This window comes from Nomia melanderi, chromosome 13 (genome assembly GCF_051020985.1).
Source record: "Nomia melanderi isolate GNS246 chromosome 13, iyNomMela1, whole genome shotgun sequence".
NCBI lineage: Eukaryota > Metazoa > Arthropoda > Insecta > Hymenoptera > Halictidae > Nomia > Nomia melanderi.
Window position 1 is genome coordinate 9,121,323 of NC_135011.1, and position 18,114 is coordinate 9,139,436.

The window sequence follows — 18,114 nt, forward strand, 5'->3', positions numbered from 1 at the left end:
ATTTACATCGAATGGGACAGAAGGGAAAGCAGTCAAACTCATGCATACCACGTCTTATTTGGTAAGTTTCGTGAAGTGTTTTGTACTTTATTGTTTTCTATGGAGTGAATTGCTGACTGGACGAATTGGTTGACTTCACGTTCGGAATTTTAAAAAATTTCGGACATTTTTATGTTTGAAAGAAATTCCCTTGGTATTGGGAAAAAGCGTCCCTTTTACCCTACCTTTCCCTATAGATATTTAAATCTTCTTCGTTGAAATTTACGAATTTTTGAATAACCTGTTTCGGATTGATGTTTCTTGTACACTTTTATGTCTATTTACACGTTGAAAGTAAAAAATTTACTTAAACATGTAATATTGACGTTTAAAATAATAGGAAACAAACGATTCCCTTGTTTATATGAATGTTAATGTCAAATACTCGGTGTTTTCATTATGACTACGTTTGGCCTATAAAAAAGTAAGTACCTGTATAATGTAAAATTCATAAGGTTTTTTTGTGATTTGATCTGATCTTTGATCTGGTAAATGTATGTATAATCTGTGGAGTGCAATAAAATTTGGAGTGCAATAGGTTAAATTAAATAAAATCGGGTTGTCGAGAAAATATTTTTGTTTGGAATCTTGTCTTCTATCTGTAATGATAGTAAGTGATGAATACTGTCGAGTACTCTGTATAAAAGAGTACTACTTAAGTAGAACAGTAATTTAAAATTGACAAAATGTTTTACTCGTTATATTTATTGCTTCATTAAATTCATCTATTAACTCGTTGACATTTTGCTATGTAATTGCTGTTCTGATTCCATTTTCTCACTTCGTGATAATAACTGTTGACGTAGACATTAACATTTCTGGTCCTTGGAAGATTATTTCGAAGGCGTAAAATACCAATTTGGCAGATTAATAATTCACAATATTCTTGCTGATTATTACTTATGCCAACGTTGTCGGTATTTACGTGTACAGTTAGTGAAAATTTCTTTTTCAGTTTTAAATGCCTTTTTCATCTGCACTTGCGGATTCCCTTAATAAAGTGAAGCAAGATACCGCGGTACTGAGAAGCTGAAAGTAATAATATTGTCAGAAACATAGAACATTTTCGCGAAAAGACTATTTGTAAAGATTTCAAAATAAATTCCTTTGTTACTCCAAGATAATTCCATTTTGAGAAACGTGTCATTATGGAATTGAAAATATTAGAATATTTTATTCTATTCTGATTTTTCAAGTGATAATCATTCAAGCAGTATTGAAATTATTTTTCTTCATTCACTCCGAACGAAGAAAAATGCAATAATATTTGTTATTATTAAATTCTATTTGAAACTGTCGTTATTAGTTTGACATGATATTATAAAACATACAATTTTTAAACAAATCGTTGAAAAATAACTTTATTAACTTGGAACTACTGAGCATTTAATACGATTCATTTGTAATCCCTATAAAAAGTGTAACAATAGATTATTTTCGTTTCTTCAGACATTTATTATAGTATTCAAACGAAACTGTTTATTGCCACAATTATTTCAAATATTCAATGCTTTTAAGTAATCAACAATTACGAAACAAAAAATCGAAACTAGTCATATCGATTGGTACTATTTAAGTATCTCTAACCATTTTTTTATTCCCAACATTACTAGAACTAGAAGAATCAAATCAGAGTTGACCAAGAACAAGTTAGGAAAACAATGATACTACAAAGGGTTAACTTTACTGTTACTCTATCTAAACACTGCGCACCTTGGTCGATGTTTCTAAGGATATAGGAAAGAATCCGCAGGCAGTCAGGTAACAGGGTTTCTGTGTCCTCAACATTATTATTTGCAAATCCTTTCGCAATAACCTGCCAGATTTGTCCATCGGAGCCGAGAATAACGATGTCGCATACGCTGACAGTGTAATTTCTTCGCTATCGGTTATCAAACTACCACACGAGTAACTGAATAATATCACTTGCCCGACACTACCGATAGTGAAAACTATGAAAATTATTTTTCTAGTGGCAACTGATTCTATCTGTGGAAAATAATTCAGTGTAGAAGTTAGGTAACTAGCGTTTTATTGAATTTATGAGGTTATTGACGTAATAGAACATTCACAGCTGTGACTTTCTTCATTATGACACAAGTTTGCTTCAATAATTAGGTTTCAATTACTTTATAAATGGTACTCTGTGATACACATTAATGAACCCTTCTAAATGCTCTTCGTTCTTCCCTTCGCAACTTGCGTCAGTTTAATACTAAAGTTCCCAAATGCAGCAAAATGGTCCATTCCTTTTTTCACAATTATTGAACAGGTACATATACTTCTCTAAGAAATGACTGAATTTAGTAATACGAAAATTGTAATGCGAGTCAATCGAAATCTCATTAGATGCATTTTCAGAGTTCCCAAATAAGAATGTTACAAAAGTTAATCTGAGTGCTCGTTAGTTGTAGTGTTAATATTTTATATAACGCTACACTTACAAAGAATATTTGATACGCGCCCAGACACATTAACATGCTGACAAGCAACACATACAAGAAGATATGAATTCGGAATATACGCTCGATCCCGTTAGTGAACTCGATGAGCGTCTGATGCTGTCGAATCCATTTCTTCATACGCGCGTGACACTTGTTTGTGTAATCAACAGAATTAATGTTTCCGTCGTTCTCTTTCCATATACAGCACAATCTGTACCCAGATATGCGAAATTGAGTACTCAAGTATGAATTGATTATAAGCAACAATGTTTCAAAGGTGGTGTATGATATGGCGACTTGAGTTGTGGTTAACGTCTGTAAAATAATTGGAAAATTTATAAAACATTTGTACGACGTTATTGTATCAAATAATATATTATCAAATTTTTAATGTAAATATATAAAGTTTCCAAAAAAGAAGTTTGAAATGACGGAAGTTTATTTGTAAAAACGTCGTCAACGACGACAAACAAACAGATACGCCTAGCTCTAAAAATATTCGAATGTATCGCATTGGAATTTAGATGAAAATAAAAGCAATGAGAAGTGCATTGATTACACCATACTGTAATTGAGGGAATGAGCTATTGAGTAACATATAACCTTTGTAAAGTGTATATATTTCGAAAGGAAAGAAAATATGTTATAAGATTGTAATGCAGTCAAATATATTAACAGTTTTTACCATTTCTACCATCGTCATCGTACCAAATCTTTCTTAGATATCGAAATAGACGATACCTGCATCAGGAATGTCATCTCATAATATGGCGAAACGTACACTGAATCGAAGTACAGCCTATAAATAAGTGCCCTTCTCGTATTATTATCTCTTCTCATGTTCACTAAAATACAGAGGAAACAAATAAACATATTTCAGTATCAACATCTATAACATACTTCTATTATTTTTCGGATATCTCGGTGACAAATAATTTGATAACATTATTTTTTGTAGAGTATTAAATTTTTAATAATTTTTTTATTCTACGTATTAATGTTTCAGTAAAATATTTATAATTTCTGCGTTCACTTTCATTTACTTACTAAGGATTGGTGTTAGTACATAATTACTAACGACAACGAACGATGCACTATAGGTTATTCCGAGGTAGAAGGTGGACAAATTTCGCGCCTTCACCATTTCTACTTCTTCATTGTCATCATAATTCGCTTGCCAAAAATTTCGTTGGGCGTATCTCACATACACAAGAATATCATCTTCGAAATAGCACACTATCGTAAATTTTATTAATCCCATCGTGATAAATGCAAGATTGATACACATATAAAGAATATTCTGAAATTGGAAAATTTTAACAAACTGAAAAGTTTTTCATAAATACAGAAACTGAAATTAATTTATTAGAAGTGCAATAATTTGAAATGCAATTGAATAATTATTTTTGTAAAAGTTATTCAAGATTTACTTTTAATTGTACAGGAGTTTTGAAAATTTGCTTTTAACTTTTGGAAAAGAGAAATATTTTTAAGGTGAACCCTTTTAATCGATCACTTAATAATATTGTGTTCAGGTAATGAAGAAATGTTAAATGTTCGTCAGACTGTTCCATAATAACAAAGGTAGAAAGCATATCTCTATTTCTTGAGGCTTCAAACTGCTACGACCTCTTAATTGAACAACAAGAACCAGTAAAATCTGAAACTTGCCTCAATTCTGTTCAGAATTGAATTTTATATTAAAATTTTATAGTTATTTCTACAAATGCAATGATTACTGTGAAATATAATATTACATTGTGAACCGAAAAATTATGGAGGATATTGTATCACATGTATTTGGTACACATTTACTATTATGTCATAATAATTATATGAATTATAATCATTTCAAGGTAATTATTTCAAGGTGGTAAAGCTGCATGACACTGTTTCGTTATTAACACTGTTGTGTTAATTAAAAATTACAATACATCTTTAATTAATACACTTACTACAGTTTCCAATTCCTATATCAAAAACTATCGACTCTTAAGAGATGATTTTTCTTTAAATTAAAGTAGAATGTTGTAAAATATGAAAAAATATCCGATAGTCAAAATTTCTTGTAACTTACCTAGGGTTAGTTTAATAGCAGGTGTAAACTTTTCATTGAACCATGTTTATTATTTGTTAAATAAATAAATTTTTACAGTTTCTGAAATGCTGAATTCAACTCTGACCACAGAATTCAACCGCACATTCACTTGAGAAAACGAAATTTTTATAAGAAGTAATCACCAATTTAACTTATTCGTCGTCTTTTTTGTTTACTTTCCATTATTTCAAAACATTTAATTTTCAATTGAAAAGAAAATCATCGCTCTATCTGAATTCTGTAAAAAGTTCTTTGATTTTGCAGCAATACTACCAAATATTCCCAATTCGCGTCGTTAACCGTTTGAGTGCTACAGGTATTTGTGAAAACTGAGTTACGATTTTCCTACTTTGACATACAACAATTTTAATTAATGTGACTGTTCCAATTTTTCTGCTTCCAAACAGGTAACAAGAAAAACATAAATAAACTATTAGAAGAAACGCAAATAAATAAACTTAGTTCCATTCTACGAACCGATAGGTTGCCACTTTTAGGCAGTGTAATGTAGAACCATGACAACGCCGTTTGGCATTCAGACAAATATGCAGTAATAGATTTATATTTCACACAGAGAAAATCAAATTAATCCCACAAATTCTGTTATTTAGAGTTACAAATTATTATATATAATATAATTTAGAGTTACCTCAACTTAACTCAAACTTAACTCGAACGACGCGTCAAGCATCCAAAATATTGAACACACTAAAGAAAGAGGAAAATATGAAAGAGTTGCACTCACGTCGATATCGTCCAAAGTGTGAGAAATATCCGTGATACCGGTGTAAACCCCAAAAAAGAACAAGACGACCGTTAACATCTTGACACAACGACTCCTTGTCTTTCCATCTTTTGTGTTTGCCATCCAACATCCCGTCACTTTCATCAGACAGAACACTGCAGGTATAGCAATGTCTTTATTCTTCATAGTAATTTACAAACGATCCGCTCTACATCGTCATGCCTGCTTGTTCCGCTTGACATGACTTTAATCAGACGAGATTATTTATCGGGCGCGGCCGTATGATTATGTGCGTGTCGATGAAAATAATTGCTCTCAGGTGAAACACCGTTAGAAATGAACATTTCGCGCGGATCAATTATTCATCGGCTACGAGGGTATCTTCATTGGCTGTCGAGTGTATAATGATTAAGACTCAACTTTTTGTGATCCGTTCAGCGCGATTATCAGTAGGAAGTGAACGTTCCGAAGTGATATGCGAAGAAGACCATGCATACTTCCGTCGTGCGAACAGTTGCGATGGAAAGGGCAGTAACCGCAAAGAAAATTCATTGTCAAAGGGGGGATATGTAGAGTGTTACCTCTAACACGATTTTTCACCCACTTTGTAACCACCTGATAGAAAAAGTTTGGAGCAATAGTTACAGAGTATGGAGTGTACAATAGATATCAGTAAATAAAGTTTCGAAAACAGTAATTTCTTCAGTGTTATGTAATGTTTAGACTGTTTTAAAGTCAAATACAACGAAAAGTTAAATATTTTACATTTCCACTACTATAAATCGAGTAATTTGTTAGTCAAAATATCATGTAATATGTGTTTTGAATTCGCCTCGATGTCCTATATAATATGGCGAAAAGAATGTGTTCCTGTCTGTTTAATCCACGGTGATTTCGGTTTCGCCATGTTCCAAGATTCGCAGTGTTCCAAGATTAGACTTCTCTTGTCAAATCTGCCAGTAAGTAACATGAAGTGCTGTGCGAGAAATATATTTCTGACGAGTATAAAACGATTTTAATAATATATAGTTATTAAAATATAATACAATATTAATATAATTACTAAAATACAACTATTTTAAATTCATATTAGCTCAATATATTTACAAATAGTGTAGAGTGCGACGCGTAAGGCCGGATACCTTAGATGTATTCGGATCGTTTACGTGTTGCGTCGCTAAATCTCTTTAGGAGGGTTATTGACGACACCTTCTGCGAGGCACATTGGAGCCCTGAATATTTTTTACCATAGCAGAAATAAAAGCCCAAGGAACCATTACTTCAATAATTTAGTCGTATTTGCTTCGGCACGTTTTGCCAGTTTGTAGACTTATCGTAACTTTAACTTACATCTGTTTGCCAGAAGTCGAGGCGATCCTTGGTTTTATTACTCGCTATGGTCAGTGTCAAGAACGTTCAAGACCCTTGCGTGGGTCACCCGGGGGCTGCAATCGGCAACCCCCTCCAGGATCACCGGTTGAGTCCCACTCGGACAAGGTTTGTACTCCCCTACCAAAAAAGGTTTATAAAAACCCACGCAAGGTACAGAGACGAGACACACAAGAAATTTTTTGAAAAAGACACAAGACGGAACATAGACGTCGTTGTATACTCTCGCCGCTGACGATTATTATTGAACTAAGCAAAAATAAACACTAAAGTATTCTTCACTGAAGTAATTAGATACAGTCCACTTTCCAAACAGTTCGCACAAAGTTAAGTCGGCGTGCGACGTACGGGTTTCCCTATAAGATTTTCGAATAGAAAACGCGTACACAACATTACGATCAGCCTACTTGAACTCAGATGGTCCGCAGACGACCAATGATGGCTTGCAGGATCATGCCCCGTGTTGACGGGATTACTAGTTAAGATGATTGTAAGGCATTTGTAGGGATAGTGTAGTTTTGCGAGTTGCGAGAAGCAGGATAGAGTGGACCAGCGTGGAACAGTGTAGTACTGCGTAGAACAGATTAAGATACATAGTTTAGTTTAATTCTAGTCCAGCTAGAGTCTATTTAAATAAAATTAAAATTACAATTATTTTGTTTTGCCCAAACCTTCCAATCCCACAATAGCAATATACTGTATAGCAGTGATATGAAGTTGTGTATATAATATATCACGCCATTAGGTTAAAAAATATTACGTGTCCGCTACATTGATAGAGCTCTGTCTTAATAGGGTGAAGTATGATATTGTAATGCTCAGTATCTGTAAAACAGAATTATCATTACGTTCGGTATTATTGAGAAATATAAACTTTTATGGCCACCCACGGTTTAGTTATGAATTAATTAAGAAATGCTTACAATTACGCTGGTATATGTTTCGAATGAAACCGCGAAGAATTTTAGTCAGAAAAAAACTTAGTACCTCTCAAGAATGATAAAGATGCTCTGCCTCTACCCATTCCAAGAAAGTGATCGTGAAAACAGTGTAAACTAACGTGCCGTTCCTAATTTGTTGCTCGAAGCGATTACCCACTTATCAAATGGTGATGATCTTCATCAGAATCGCCGATATGGCAATGGAAAAGTCCTTGCATTGCACCAAGCCCATGGTGAATTTTGAATAACCGGACGCTTTGGCACGGAAGTTTCGTACGCAGAAATTTCCTGTCGACCATCAACGGCAATTGGCCACGATCGACCGTCATCTAGCCATTGATTCCGCGCCATTCAATATTTAAAACCTGTTCTTTGCTTTGTACTGATCATTCATTGATTCTATATTGCGAGAGGGTAGCATTATACGTGCAAAAAGGATGAAACGTAACATATGTCATAAAAATTGAATACAATTAAGAGTTAGCAATTAAGGTTTAAAATGTGAGTATTTACAACTATTACACACGGAACAAAGCAATAATTATACTTATAGATATACTCGTGTTAATAATAGCGTAGAACAGTTATACTCACTTTTTAAAGCGTAGAAAAATTTTAAATCTCTGTCCTGGGAAAAATTATGAAATGTACTATACGCGTACTGTCGAGCGCCGCCGTTATCTACCAAACGTAGGGCTCTGTTAAGAATACATACAGTTAAGAAATAACCCTCATCGTCCCGTTTGCATAGTCAAGGAACATTTAGTTTTTACGATAGAGAAAAAGGCCCGGACACATTAAATAAAACCCTAACTATTCGTGACACTATAAAACAAACAAATTCAGACATTTTCAATACACAAAGGACGGCTTAGCTTCACGACACCCTAACGGTACTCCACACTCCTACTGACGATACCTGACTTGACCTGTCCAACTTACCCTACAAGGCGTGACCACAAGACAGCAGATTCAACCCCCAACAACTTCATTGGACGAAAATATTTCCCACTTTTTAACATACACACGAAACAGTACACACCCTCATCTCCACAATTAGTATAAGACACGCTCGATTGTACAAATTATGCAGAGTTCATCAAGACAGCGACATCATAGTATTAAGACCAGTATTTTCAACAACAAAATAAAGGGACACACAGTCCGATAAATCAAGCCAAGCCTTGTTAATTATTCAAAACTTATTCAGTACGCCAGTGCAACCAAGTTACAATAAATATCTGGCCTTACAAACCAGATACATAAAATTAACAATTTCTTTGGTCCATTGACCTACATTACACATTAACAGGCTCTGTTGGTTGGGTTGCCCTCGTTATGCGCGCTTTTAATTGTCCATAATTGGAAAACCGAAACTATGCTGTTTTATAATCGTCTTTTTTCATACATTATCATGCGGATACGTACTTAACATTCTTTTTGAATATACTTTTTAATGACCGGGTTAACCTTGGCTTAGACTTAATGTAAAAAATTGTGATCTTAATTTTGCTAAATTTTTGGAATATTTTTCGAGGCAATGAATATTCAACATTTTAACATAATGATATTTGTCCATCTGCTTTTCTTTCAATCCAGCGATTTTTTATTCTTTTATTTCTTTTTTTGAGAACGTTTTTCCATTTGAGAAAAGTGTAATAAAATTGTTATTAATGAACATGATTTCCCTTTTTATTATTGTTTCGGATATTCAGGGTAATTAAAAATTGGAGCATAATTAGGTTAGATAAGAATAACTGAGAAGTGGGATGAAGTTTTCAAAAAGTTACAATAAAGTATTTATAGATGGTTCAAGCGATGAAATTTCGGGGTGAGATAATGTACTCATGAACATGAGAATACGAAGTCAAGCGTTTCTGTTCCCAATATTTTTTATATTTTACGTCCTTTTGAATATGTTTTGATATTACTTGTCCACAAAAACGTTAGAACAGTTTTGTTGATAACTCATTTTTAAAAATTCAGTTGCAATTTCCAAAAAAGTTCATTAATTTTTATAAAAAAATTCATAAAGATGCATTGATATTTTGATTTTCCTAGATAGATATACCTCTTTAGTTTGCAATCCTTTCTAAAATCATGTTTTATTACATGTCAAACAGTTCTGCAATGTAAGAGTATTATAAAATTATTTCATAGAAAAAGAAAAATTGTTATTTACACACATCTAAGCCTGTTTTATACACCAGTTGCGACAAAACGGCATCAAGTATTTTCAATACAGCAGAAGCAGATATTTTTCGTTAATGTGTCAGACTTACATGGCGTCTGTATCCTCTAAAGTGCTTCTCAACAATGTAAAGTACGACACTGCTGTACTTAAAACCTGTAAAGAGCACAACATCCATAAAAATATATATTATGCATGTAAACATATTTTTTTAATAATTTTGTGATGACCCATTTATAAATCATTAGCTGTTTGACATTTTAGCTATAGAACTGACGAAGTTTGAACAGAATCTTCTCAGACATCCTATACATATATTAATATAAGTAGGTTTACATTCTATTAAGTACATATTTATTACACTTTCAATGCAAGCACTAGATATAACAAACAAAATGTATAGAATACAAACAAAATATAATTGTACATTTCATAAAAGTTACAGAAAAATCTGAAAATTTAAATATTTAAAAAATGAATATAATTACTTGACGATGAAGGCTTATTAACTAACTTTCAACACAAAATTTTATATAAGTACAAGCGTTTTTAGCGATTTTTAAGCCTTGTTTTGAAAAACTTGGAAGATTCATAACATGTATCCCTCTTTTAGACATTTATTCAAACGCACTTATATTAATGTATATATGTATATAGGGTGTTCCATAGGTTTCTATCAAATATTGGGAAAGCAACCACTACTCTCTCATAGTTTGTATCACATCATTATTATGAATATATGAACGAGAAATAGAAAATTGCAAGTGATTACACTAGTGTACGTTCCCAAAGATACAACACAGAATCCTCGGGCAGTAAGACAGCAAGGTACTTTCGATCTCGCCAGTACAAATAGTAAATCTTTTCTCATCGTGGTTCCATACTTGTCCATTGTCAAGCACGGCCATAATGATTCGTATGCACCTGCACCCACGTTCACGCTTTCGTGTATTAAACCGTCGCAACTATAGGTGAACATCAACAGTTGGCCTACGCAGCTGACCAAGTGAAACACAAAAATGAAACGTTTCCCATTGCTTGTATCTATCTGGAAAAAATAGTGCAAGTGTACGTAACATCCGCGGGTCGATACGTTCATCTTATCGTCTCTGACTAACAAGGAAGCTTTAATTTTTTCGGTTTGTGAAGCAGTGAAAAGTACGTAGTAAAAGTACCTTAAAAGTAAAATATTTTCATATTGAGGAATATAGTGTGGGATATAGAAAAATATTTTAATTTCTAGGAAAATATTAGAACTAACAGCATAGTCTTCTAGGTACAGGAAATTAACAAATGTAGAAAACAGATGAAATTTGTACATTTACATTTAATTCTACCTCTCTTGATACCTACTAAAAATAATATGAACTCTGAAAAATAATCTTTATCATATAAAATTTCACACTATATATACAATTATTTAATATCAAGGTTTCCTTGTTAGTGTCACGTTTTCATCGTCAGTTTCTCAAATAAATAGGCAAATAGAAATTAACGTTGATCTACAGAAAAATGTCAAATACTTATCGACACAGTGTAACAGTAAAGAAGTTGTTGTTATCGTATTTGATTTTATTAACTTTAATTGACGTATACAAACCAGAAGTACTTGACACCCATCGAGGCAAATTAACAAGCTGAAAATAAGCATTTGCCCTAATACAACTAAATTGTATGCTTCTTCAAGATTCTCGCAGAACTTAATAAGAGCTTGGTGTTGTTGAACGTAACCCTTGAACGTAACATAACATTTCTCTGTGGAAGATGAGAGACGCCCCTTCTGATCGTGTTCTTCCTCACTCGTATTCTCTATATTCGTTAGTCTGTGCCGTAGTATACGGAACTGAGTAGTCGTGTGAATGTTCATCATGAACAGAAAATTATCGAAACAAAAGTAACATAAGCCGAGTTGATACACTGCTAACACCTGGTTCAATATAAAATGTAGAATTTAATTATTTTCTTATTTAAAATTCACTATGGGTTTGTGAAAAGCTTGTTGCAGTTAATTTTCAAGTTAACGTGTTTTTAAAAATTTGTAGTCTTATCTGTTTAATAAGATGAGTATCTTCAATGATACAAGACTTATGAGTAACAGGTAAAGTATAATACCTCTATAATAAAAGCTATCTCATAATATGGCGTTAAAGACATTGGGATGTTAAACCACATGGTAAAAGGAAGTATCCTGTCTGATTCGTTTTTTCCAATGTTAACTGAAATCAAACGTCATTTTGTATTAATATCAATGTTTTAAATTTGTAATAAGTGTATTTTATACTTCATAATTCCTATTTCACTTTGCCATTTCTATTTTTATTTTCTACTTTGTATTTATCATTTCCCATTTCCCATTTCCCATTTCCCATTTTCTACTTCATATTAGATCTACAATTTCGAATTTCTAATTTTAATTAGACCACATACCTATTAAAGGGGCTCCAAGGTAGCAAACTATCGTCAAATGTGTGAACAGAGTGAAAAGAATAACGCAGATCGCGCAGGAACGTTTGCATGATTGAATGATTGATTTCTCGTACGGGTCGCAATTTGTTTGTAAAGCCAAAAACTTTCGTTGCAAATATATAACTAATTTAAAGAATTCCTTCTTCTGAGCAAGCATGATGAACATTTTCATTACACACATCATCAGAGTCAGAAAATTTGTCAACGCGTATAGAAGATCCTGCAAAAATCGAAATACGACTACAGAAACTACAATTCTCAATTAGGGATGGTACACAATTTTCGGAGTGCTACCATTTTAATTAAATATAGAATGATCTAGATAAAAATAGAGCTTTATTCTGGAAGAAATAAAATATAAAACGAACATTTCGATTATATATTGTTATCTACATTAACTTGTGACATTAGAACTACTTTTTTCACTGTGTTTACTGATTAATTTCACTCACTGAATCTTTCCAAAATTTATTGTTGAAATTCTTATTTAAGTGTTTATGTCTGTAATTTCACCAAACTGTTTCCTTCTTCATTGTATAGAATCAGTAACATCATCCACTCACTAACGTACCAAAAAAGAAGTGAATCAATTAGACTGTTTCTCAGTCAAAATTAAACAAATTGGATAACTAAGCCTCCATCAAGAATATAGTTTTTCTCATACATGGTCAATAATACGATCCTGTTACAAACAGGCTCAGTTGGATTTTGAACATTGCCTATAGTTATTTTATAGTTGTTATCGGAAAAGTCGAAAAGTCAATTCAGAATATACAATAAAACTTGGAGAATTATTAAAATTAGCCTTAACACTTACACTGAGATCACTTCTCACGTGATACATATCTATCAGTATCACATAGACAGCAAATAGGATCAAAGAAATAGTGTAACCCAACGTAATATTCATTCGCCGTTGTTCATTACGATCTGAAGATATCCAAAAGCCGGAAACTTTCATGAAGAAGGCTGTCAACGCGAATGAAACGTCATCAGTCTCGTTTGTAATCATCCTGAATTTCGAATAACTAGACAACTGTTAGCAACATTGATCTCGTACACGAGCATGGATTATTTCAACATGTTAGCAATGATTCGACTCATCCCTTGGTCTCTTTGACCCTCTAACATCTCCTATTCACCAACCTTGTACTTAGTATTTGCGGTTATTACTACTTCTAACGAGAAGCTGGAAGAGAAAGAAAGTACAAATTATAACGTAAATTATGCGTGCGCTAGTGTATTGTAATTAACGTTCCCTGATCGAGAAAGCCATCCGTAAGATTCATGAGTTATGCATCATTTCCGTGAGAGTGCTTCTTATCCCTCCCTGGGTCGCAGTAATAGCTGCGCCGTCAAGAGAATGGCGAATGCGAAACACAGAATGGAGTACGTGAATCATGATAGTAGCTTGTCTAGCGACCGAGCATGTTACGATAAGTGAATGGATTCGATTACGACGTAGTTCGAATGTATTGTGGACTGGAAATCAATCGTGAGTACGAAGATTTAAGAGATCGATCTTGAACAGTGCCTTTTTCGATGTTAAGTGTGTACTTTCTCACGGTGCCTGTAGAATGGTTCTGGCGTTAGCGGGCAATGTTTCTGTATACCGCAAATATACGCAAAAGAGATTTAATGTTGCATGATATTTTAAGAAAAATATAAGGTACAATGAATTTGAATCTTTTATATGGTTTGATATGGAAAAGATATTTCTTTAAATAATATTAAGTTCGTACAAATTGTGCTTAAAAGGACTATTTTGTGATGTGATTAAATAAATTCGTTTAATTCGAATTACAGTTGAAATGCATATATGTAAATGATTTCTGATTTTCTTCTGCTTACTGTTTATGTAACACTTACAATAGAGAATTAAAAGTTTACTTAATGTATTAAATTTTAATTCCTTTCGTTGATACAATAGCATTACGTACATTGTTCTAATAAATATTGAAATAAATATTCATTCTGTAAAGCAACAGCATTATAAAATTACTTTGCAGAAAGAGAAGGAACTGTATTTATACTCACTTTAGTCTGTTTCATGTCAATTCCGTTAAACCATCAACAAATGTTTTTATTACAACAGAACTATACAGTCTTTATTAATTTGAGAGAATCAGTCATTGTCTGTACTTTCCATGGTGTGTTTCAACAGTGTAAAATACGAGACCGCCGTATTCAGAACCTGCAATGGTTAAAATATATGAAAAATATATTTTTTACATTTTTTCATTATAATTATGTGATGAAACGTTTATGTATACATCATTTTTTAAGTATTACGTTTATATTATGTACGTTTATGCATACATAATGACACTTCAATTTCACTTTTAACAATATAGCTAACAATGTACAGAATTCTGTGAAACACTTATGTATGTATGTACGTAGGAATATAACTACATACCCATATATACAAGGTGACTCATTTAAATCTGCAAATGCAATTTTCTCTTAAACTATACAATTATTGAAAAATATCTCAAATGTCATTTCCTGCGTTTTATGATGACAATAATTTAGTGGACTTAGATCATCTCTAGGTGTGTAGAAGATAAGAATTGAAGAGTTTTTCTAGAAAAGCTTGTAAACGCCAAGGATCAAAACTTTCAGGGAGAAAAGAGAAGTTACTTAAAGTTACGTTAACACATTTCAGCATCATAAGCATTATTAATGATTACTTCCAAAAGGAAGATTGTCTTTGAAGTGTACGTTACAAAATAATAAAAAATAATATTCTGCAATTTTAACACTTACAGCGTTTTCTAGGAAAACTCTTCAATTGCAACGCCAATTACACTAGTGTATGTTCCCAAAGAGACTTCAAAGAACCCTTGGGCTGTTAAGCAGCAAGGTACTCTGGATCTAGCGATGACAAACACTATATCCTTCCGCATCCTGTTTCCATACTTATCCATGGTGAGATTTTGCCATGGTGTTTCGTATGCTCCTCTCGCCACGTTCTGGCTTGCGTGCATTATACCGTCGCAACTGTAGGTGAACATCAACAGTTGGCCTAAGCAGCCGGCCAAGTGGAACACAAAAATGAAACGTTTCTCACTGTGTGCATCTGCCTGGAAAAAATAATGCTACTGTACTAACATTCGTGTTAGAAGACAACATTACAATAAGATAATCCATATATATACGAACCATAAGCACTTGACATCCATCACAGCAAATTAACAGACTGAGAATAAGAACTTGCCCTAACGCGATCATGCTAAATACTTTTTCCAGCTTCTGGCAGTAAGCAATTAATGACTGGTGTTGTTGAATGTAACTTTTCAATGTAACATAAGATTTTTTTGTAAAAGGTGATTGGCACTTCTTCCGATCATATTCTTCCTCATTCAGATTCTCCATGTTTGCCAGTCTGTGCTGTAGTATACGGAATTGTGTAACCGCGTGGAGGTTCATGATGAACAGGAAATTATCGAAGCAAAAATAACACACACCGATTTGATACAGCGATAACGTCTAGACCAAAGCAACAGAACTCAATTATTTTCGTTAACTGAAATCAACTGTAGGTTTCTGATAATGTTCCTCCAATCTTTGCTAACTTATATGTTAACCTGAATTATTCCTAGCTTTATTGTTGTTTAATAAGATCAAAGATATAGGAATTATATAAAACAGATGAACAGATACCTCTATAATAAAAGTTATCTCGTAGTATGGCGTTAGAGATATTGGAAAATCAATCCACATCTTAAAAGGAAGTATCCTGTCTGATTCGTTTCTTCCAATATTTTCTGGAATCACGTGTTATTTTCTATTGATAAAAATATTTCATATTTGTAATATAATTGATTTATTCAAAAATAAATATAGTGATTTAATAATAATTAATAAATTAACTGCATTTGACGAGTATACACGATGAATTCTTTATTTTTTAGATAAACATGTAATTCTTCTGTATTTTTCTTTAGTTTATCATTAAAATATACTCTAGGTGCATCCGTCCTGAGTTTAAGGAGTATACACTTCATTTTTTAATTTTATTCCACGTAAAACAATCGATTTTTCAAACTAAATTTCACATTTAACAGGTTAATCAGCTATATTGAATAATTTCTAATTTTAATTAGTCTACGTACCTAATACAGCGCCTATAACATAGCTAACTACTGTCGCGTGTGTAAACACTGCAAAAAGAACAATAAAGAACGCACAAGAACGTTTACATGTCTTCATGATCGATTTTTCGTAAGGGTCGTATTCTGATTGTGAGTTCAAAAACCTTTGTTGCAAGTATAAGATTAAATTAAAGAAATCCTTCTTATGCACAAGCAGGACAAGTATTTTCATTAATGACATGGCGACGGATAGTATGTTACACATTGTGTATAGAAGATCCTGCAAATATCGAACAATAAATATATAAATACAGAGTTCTTATTTATGATCGGTGAATATAAAATTATTCGAGCACAAAAATATTAGATATGAATGCTCCGTTTCTCTTCAGAAATACAAATAAAATACTTATATACCTTGTACTGATTTATTAGAAGAAAATTTGTAATGGAATACGAGAAAGTGCGACAAGAATAATTAGCATTAATGGCGATTCAAAGACAAACTACTAAATATCTCAATATATGGAAAAACGCACTTATACCATTTCCAAAAAGACTTATATATCAGCCAAATATAAAACTTAAAAAGAACTGACAAATCAATTTTTAACACCTGTTAAGAAACGTGCAAGTGGTTCCAAACCTTCAATTTGCAAACAATTAGAATAACCAACATGTCTTTAGCACAATTAACACTTACACCGAAATCACCTTTCGAGTAATAAAAGTCGGTGGTCTGCACGTAGACAGCGAACAAGAGCATACCAACTGAGTAAACCAAGGTGACGTTCCTCCGGCGTTGCTCGTCGCGGTCGGCGGACACCCAGACGCCAGTGATCTTCATGAAAAAGGCCGTCAACGCGAAAGAAACGTCATCGGTCTCGTTTGTAATCATTTTGAATTTCAAATAACCGAACGACTATTTCTGATATTGATCTTGAATGCCAGCATCGATTATTCTATCGCGCTTACAGCGATTCGACTCATCCCTTGGTGCCTTTGAACCTCCAACATCCCCTATCCACCGACCTTGTACTTAATATTTGCGGTTATTACTAGTTCTAACGAAAAGCAGAAAGGGAAAGAAACTATAAATTGCAACGTAAGCTGCTCGTATGCCGGTGTATTGTAATTAGTGTTCCTCGATCGAGAAAGCCATCCATAAGATTCATGAGTTATGCATAATTCCCGTGCAAGTGCTGCAATCCCTCCGTTGGTCGCGATAATATCCGTGTCACCGAGAGAATGGCGAATGCGAAACACAGGAGGAAATACGTGAAATATAATAGTATCTTGTCAAGAGACCAAGCATATCACTATGAGTGAATGCATTCTATTATCATATGGTCGAAGTTGATTGTCAGCTGGGAGTCAATCGTGAGTAGAGAGATTTAATGGATTGATTTGAACTGCAATTTTTGCCATTATTAAGTCTTTGCATTGTGATTTCTTTCACAACAGGATTCAAGGGAACTATTATATTTTATTTTTTTTTTTTGTTTCAAATTGGCGGCTGAGAGACGTCTCCGGAGCACAAAGGGTTAGTAAAAAAGCGTAAAGTTTTTACTAACTTACACTGAAATCGCCTATGGAATGATGGAAATCCGTTGACTGCAGGTAGATGCTGTATATCATCTGCAGAATCATGTATCACAGATTGATGTTTCTTTTCCATTGTTCAGCTTCATTGTCGGATGTCCA

General features: G+C 33.2%; 3 protein-coding genes across 3 annotated transcripts in view; 1 reads left to right on the forward strand and 2 right to left on the reverse strand.

The window, feature by feature from the left end:
* LOC116432296 (nicotinamide mononucleotide adenylyltransferase) overlaps positions 1–18,114 on the forward strand; it is a 98,247-nt gene that overhangs the window by 64,166 nt on the left and 15,967 nt on the right. The window lies entirely within an intron of this gene.
* Positions 739–5,458, reverse strand: LOC116432283 (odorant receptor 4-like). Its single transcript, XM_031988900.2, has 6 exons — positions 5,327–5,458; positions 3,531–3,783; positions 3,169–3,328; positions 2,484–2,798; positions 1,753–2,028; positions 739–1,068 (listed from the first exon to the last, which is right to left on the reverse strand). Exons 3-6 carry the CDS (start codon positions 3,184–3,186, stop codon positions 997–999), a joined length of 681 nt encoding a protein of 226 aa, XP_031844760.2. The 5' UTR covers positions 3,187–3,328; positions 3,531–3,783; positions 5,327–5,458; the 3' UTR covers positions 739–996.
* LOC116432273 (uncharacterized) lies at positions 5,513–17,501 on the reverse strand. The gene is made up of 15 exons (XM_076373341.1): positions 17,114–17,501; positions 16,432–16,690; positions 15,980–16,083; positions 15,479–15,805; positions 15,124–15,399; positions 14,456–14,507; positions 13,443–13,447; positions 13,131–13,349; positions 12,275–12,533; positions 11,960–12,063; positions 11,448–11,774; positions 10,620–10,895; positions 9,939–10,003; positions 7,703–8,354; positions 5,513–7,540 (listed from the first exon to the last, which is right to left on the reverse strand). The coding sequence occupies exons 1-14, from the start codon at positions 17,306–17,308 to the stop codon at positions 8,204–8,206; spliced, it is 2,619 nt and encodes an 872-aa protein (XP_076229456.1). The 5' UTR covers positions 17,309–17,501; the 3' UTR covers positions 5,513–7,540; positions 7,703–8,203.

Excerpts from the sequence above, each read along its gene's own strand:
- LOC116432273 (XM_076373341.1), bottom strand. The coding sequence starts at position 17,308 with ATGATTACAAACGAGACCGATGACGTTTCTTTCGCGTTGACGGCCTTT. Across the intron at positions 15,806-15,979 it reads AGATAACTTTTATTATAGAG|ACGTTATCGCTGTATCAAAT; the intron begins GTATCTGTTCAT and ends GCTTTGGTCTAG. Across the intron at positions 12,064-12,274 it reads CCTTGGAGCCCCTTTAATAG|TTAACATTGGAAAAAACGAA; the intron begins GTATGTGGTCTA and ends GTTTGATTTCAG.
- LOC116432283 (XM_031988900.2), bottom strand. Across the intron at positions 2,029-2,483 it reads GCGCGTATCAAATATTCTTT|ATAGAATCAGTTGCCACTAG; the intron begins GTAAGTGTAGCG and ends TATTTTCCACAG. Across the intron at positions 1,069-1,752 it reads CCTTAGAAACATCGACCAAG|CTTCTCAGTACCGCGGTATC; the intron begins GTGCGCAGTGTT and ends TATTACTTTCAG.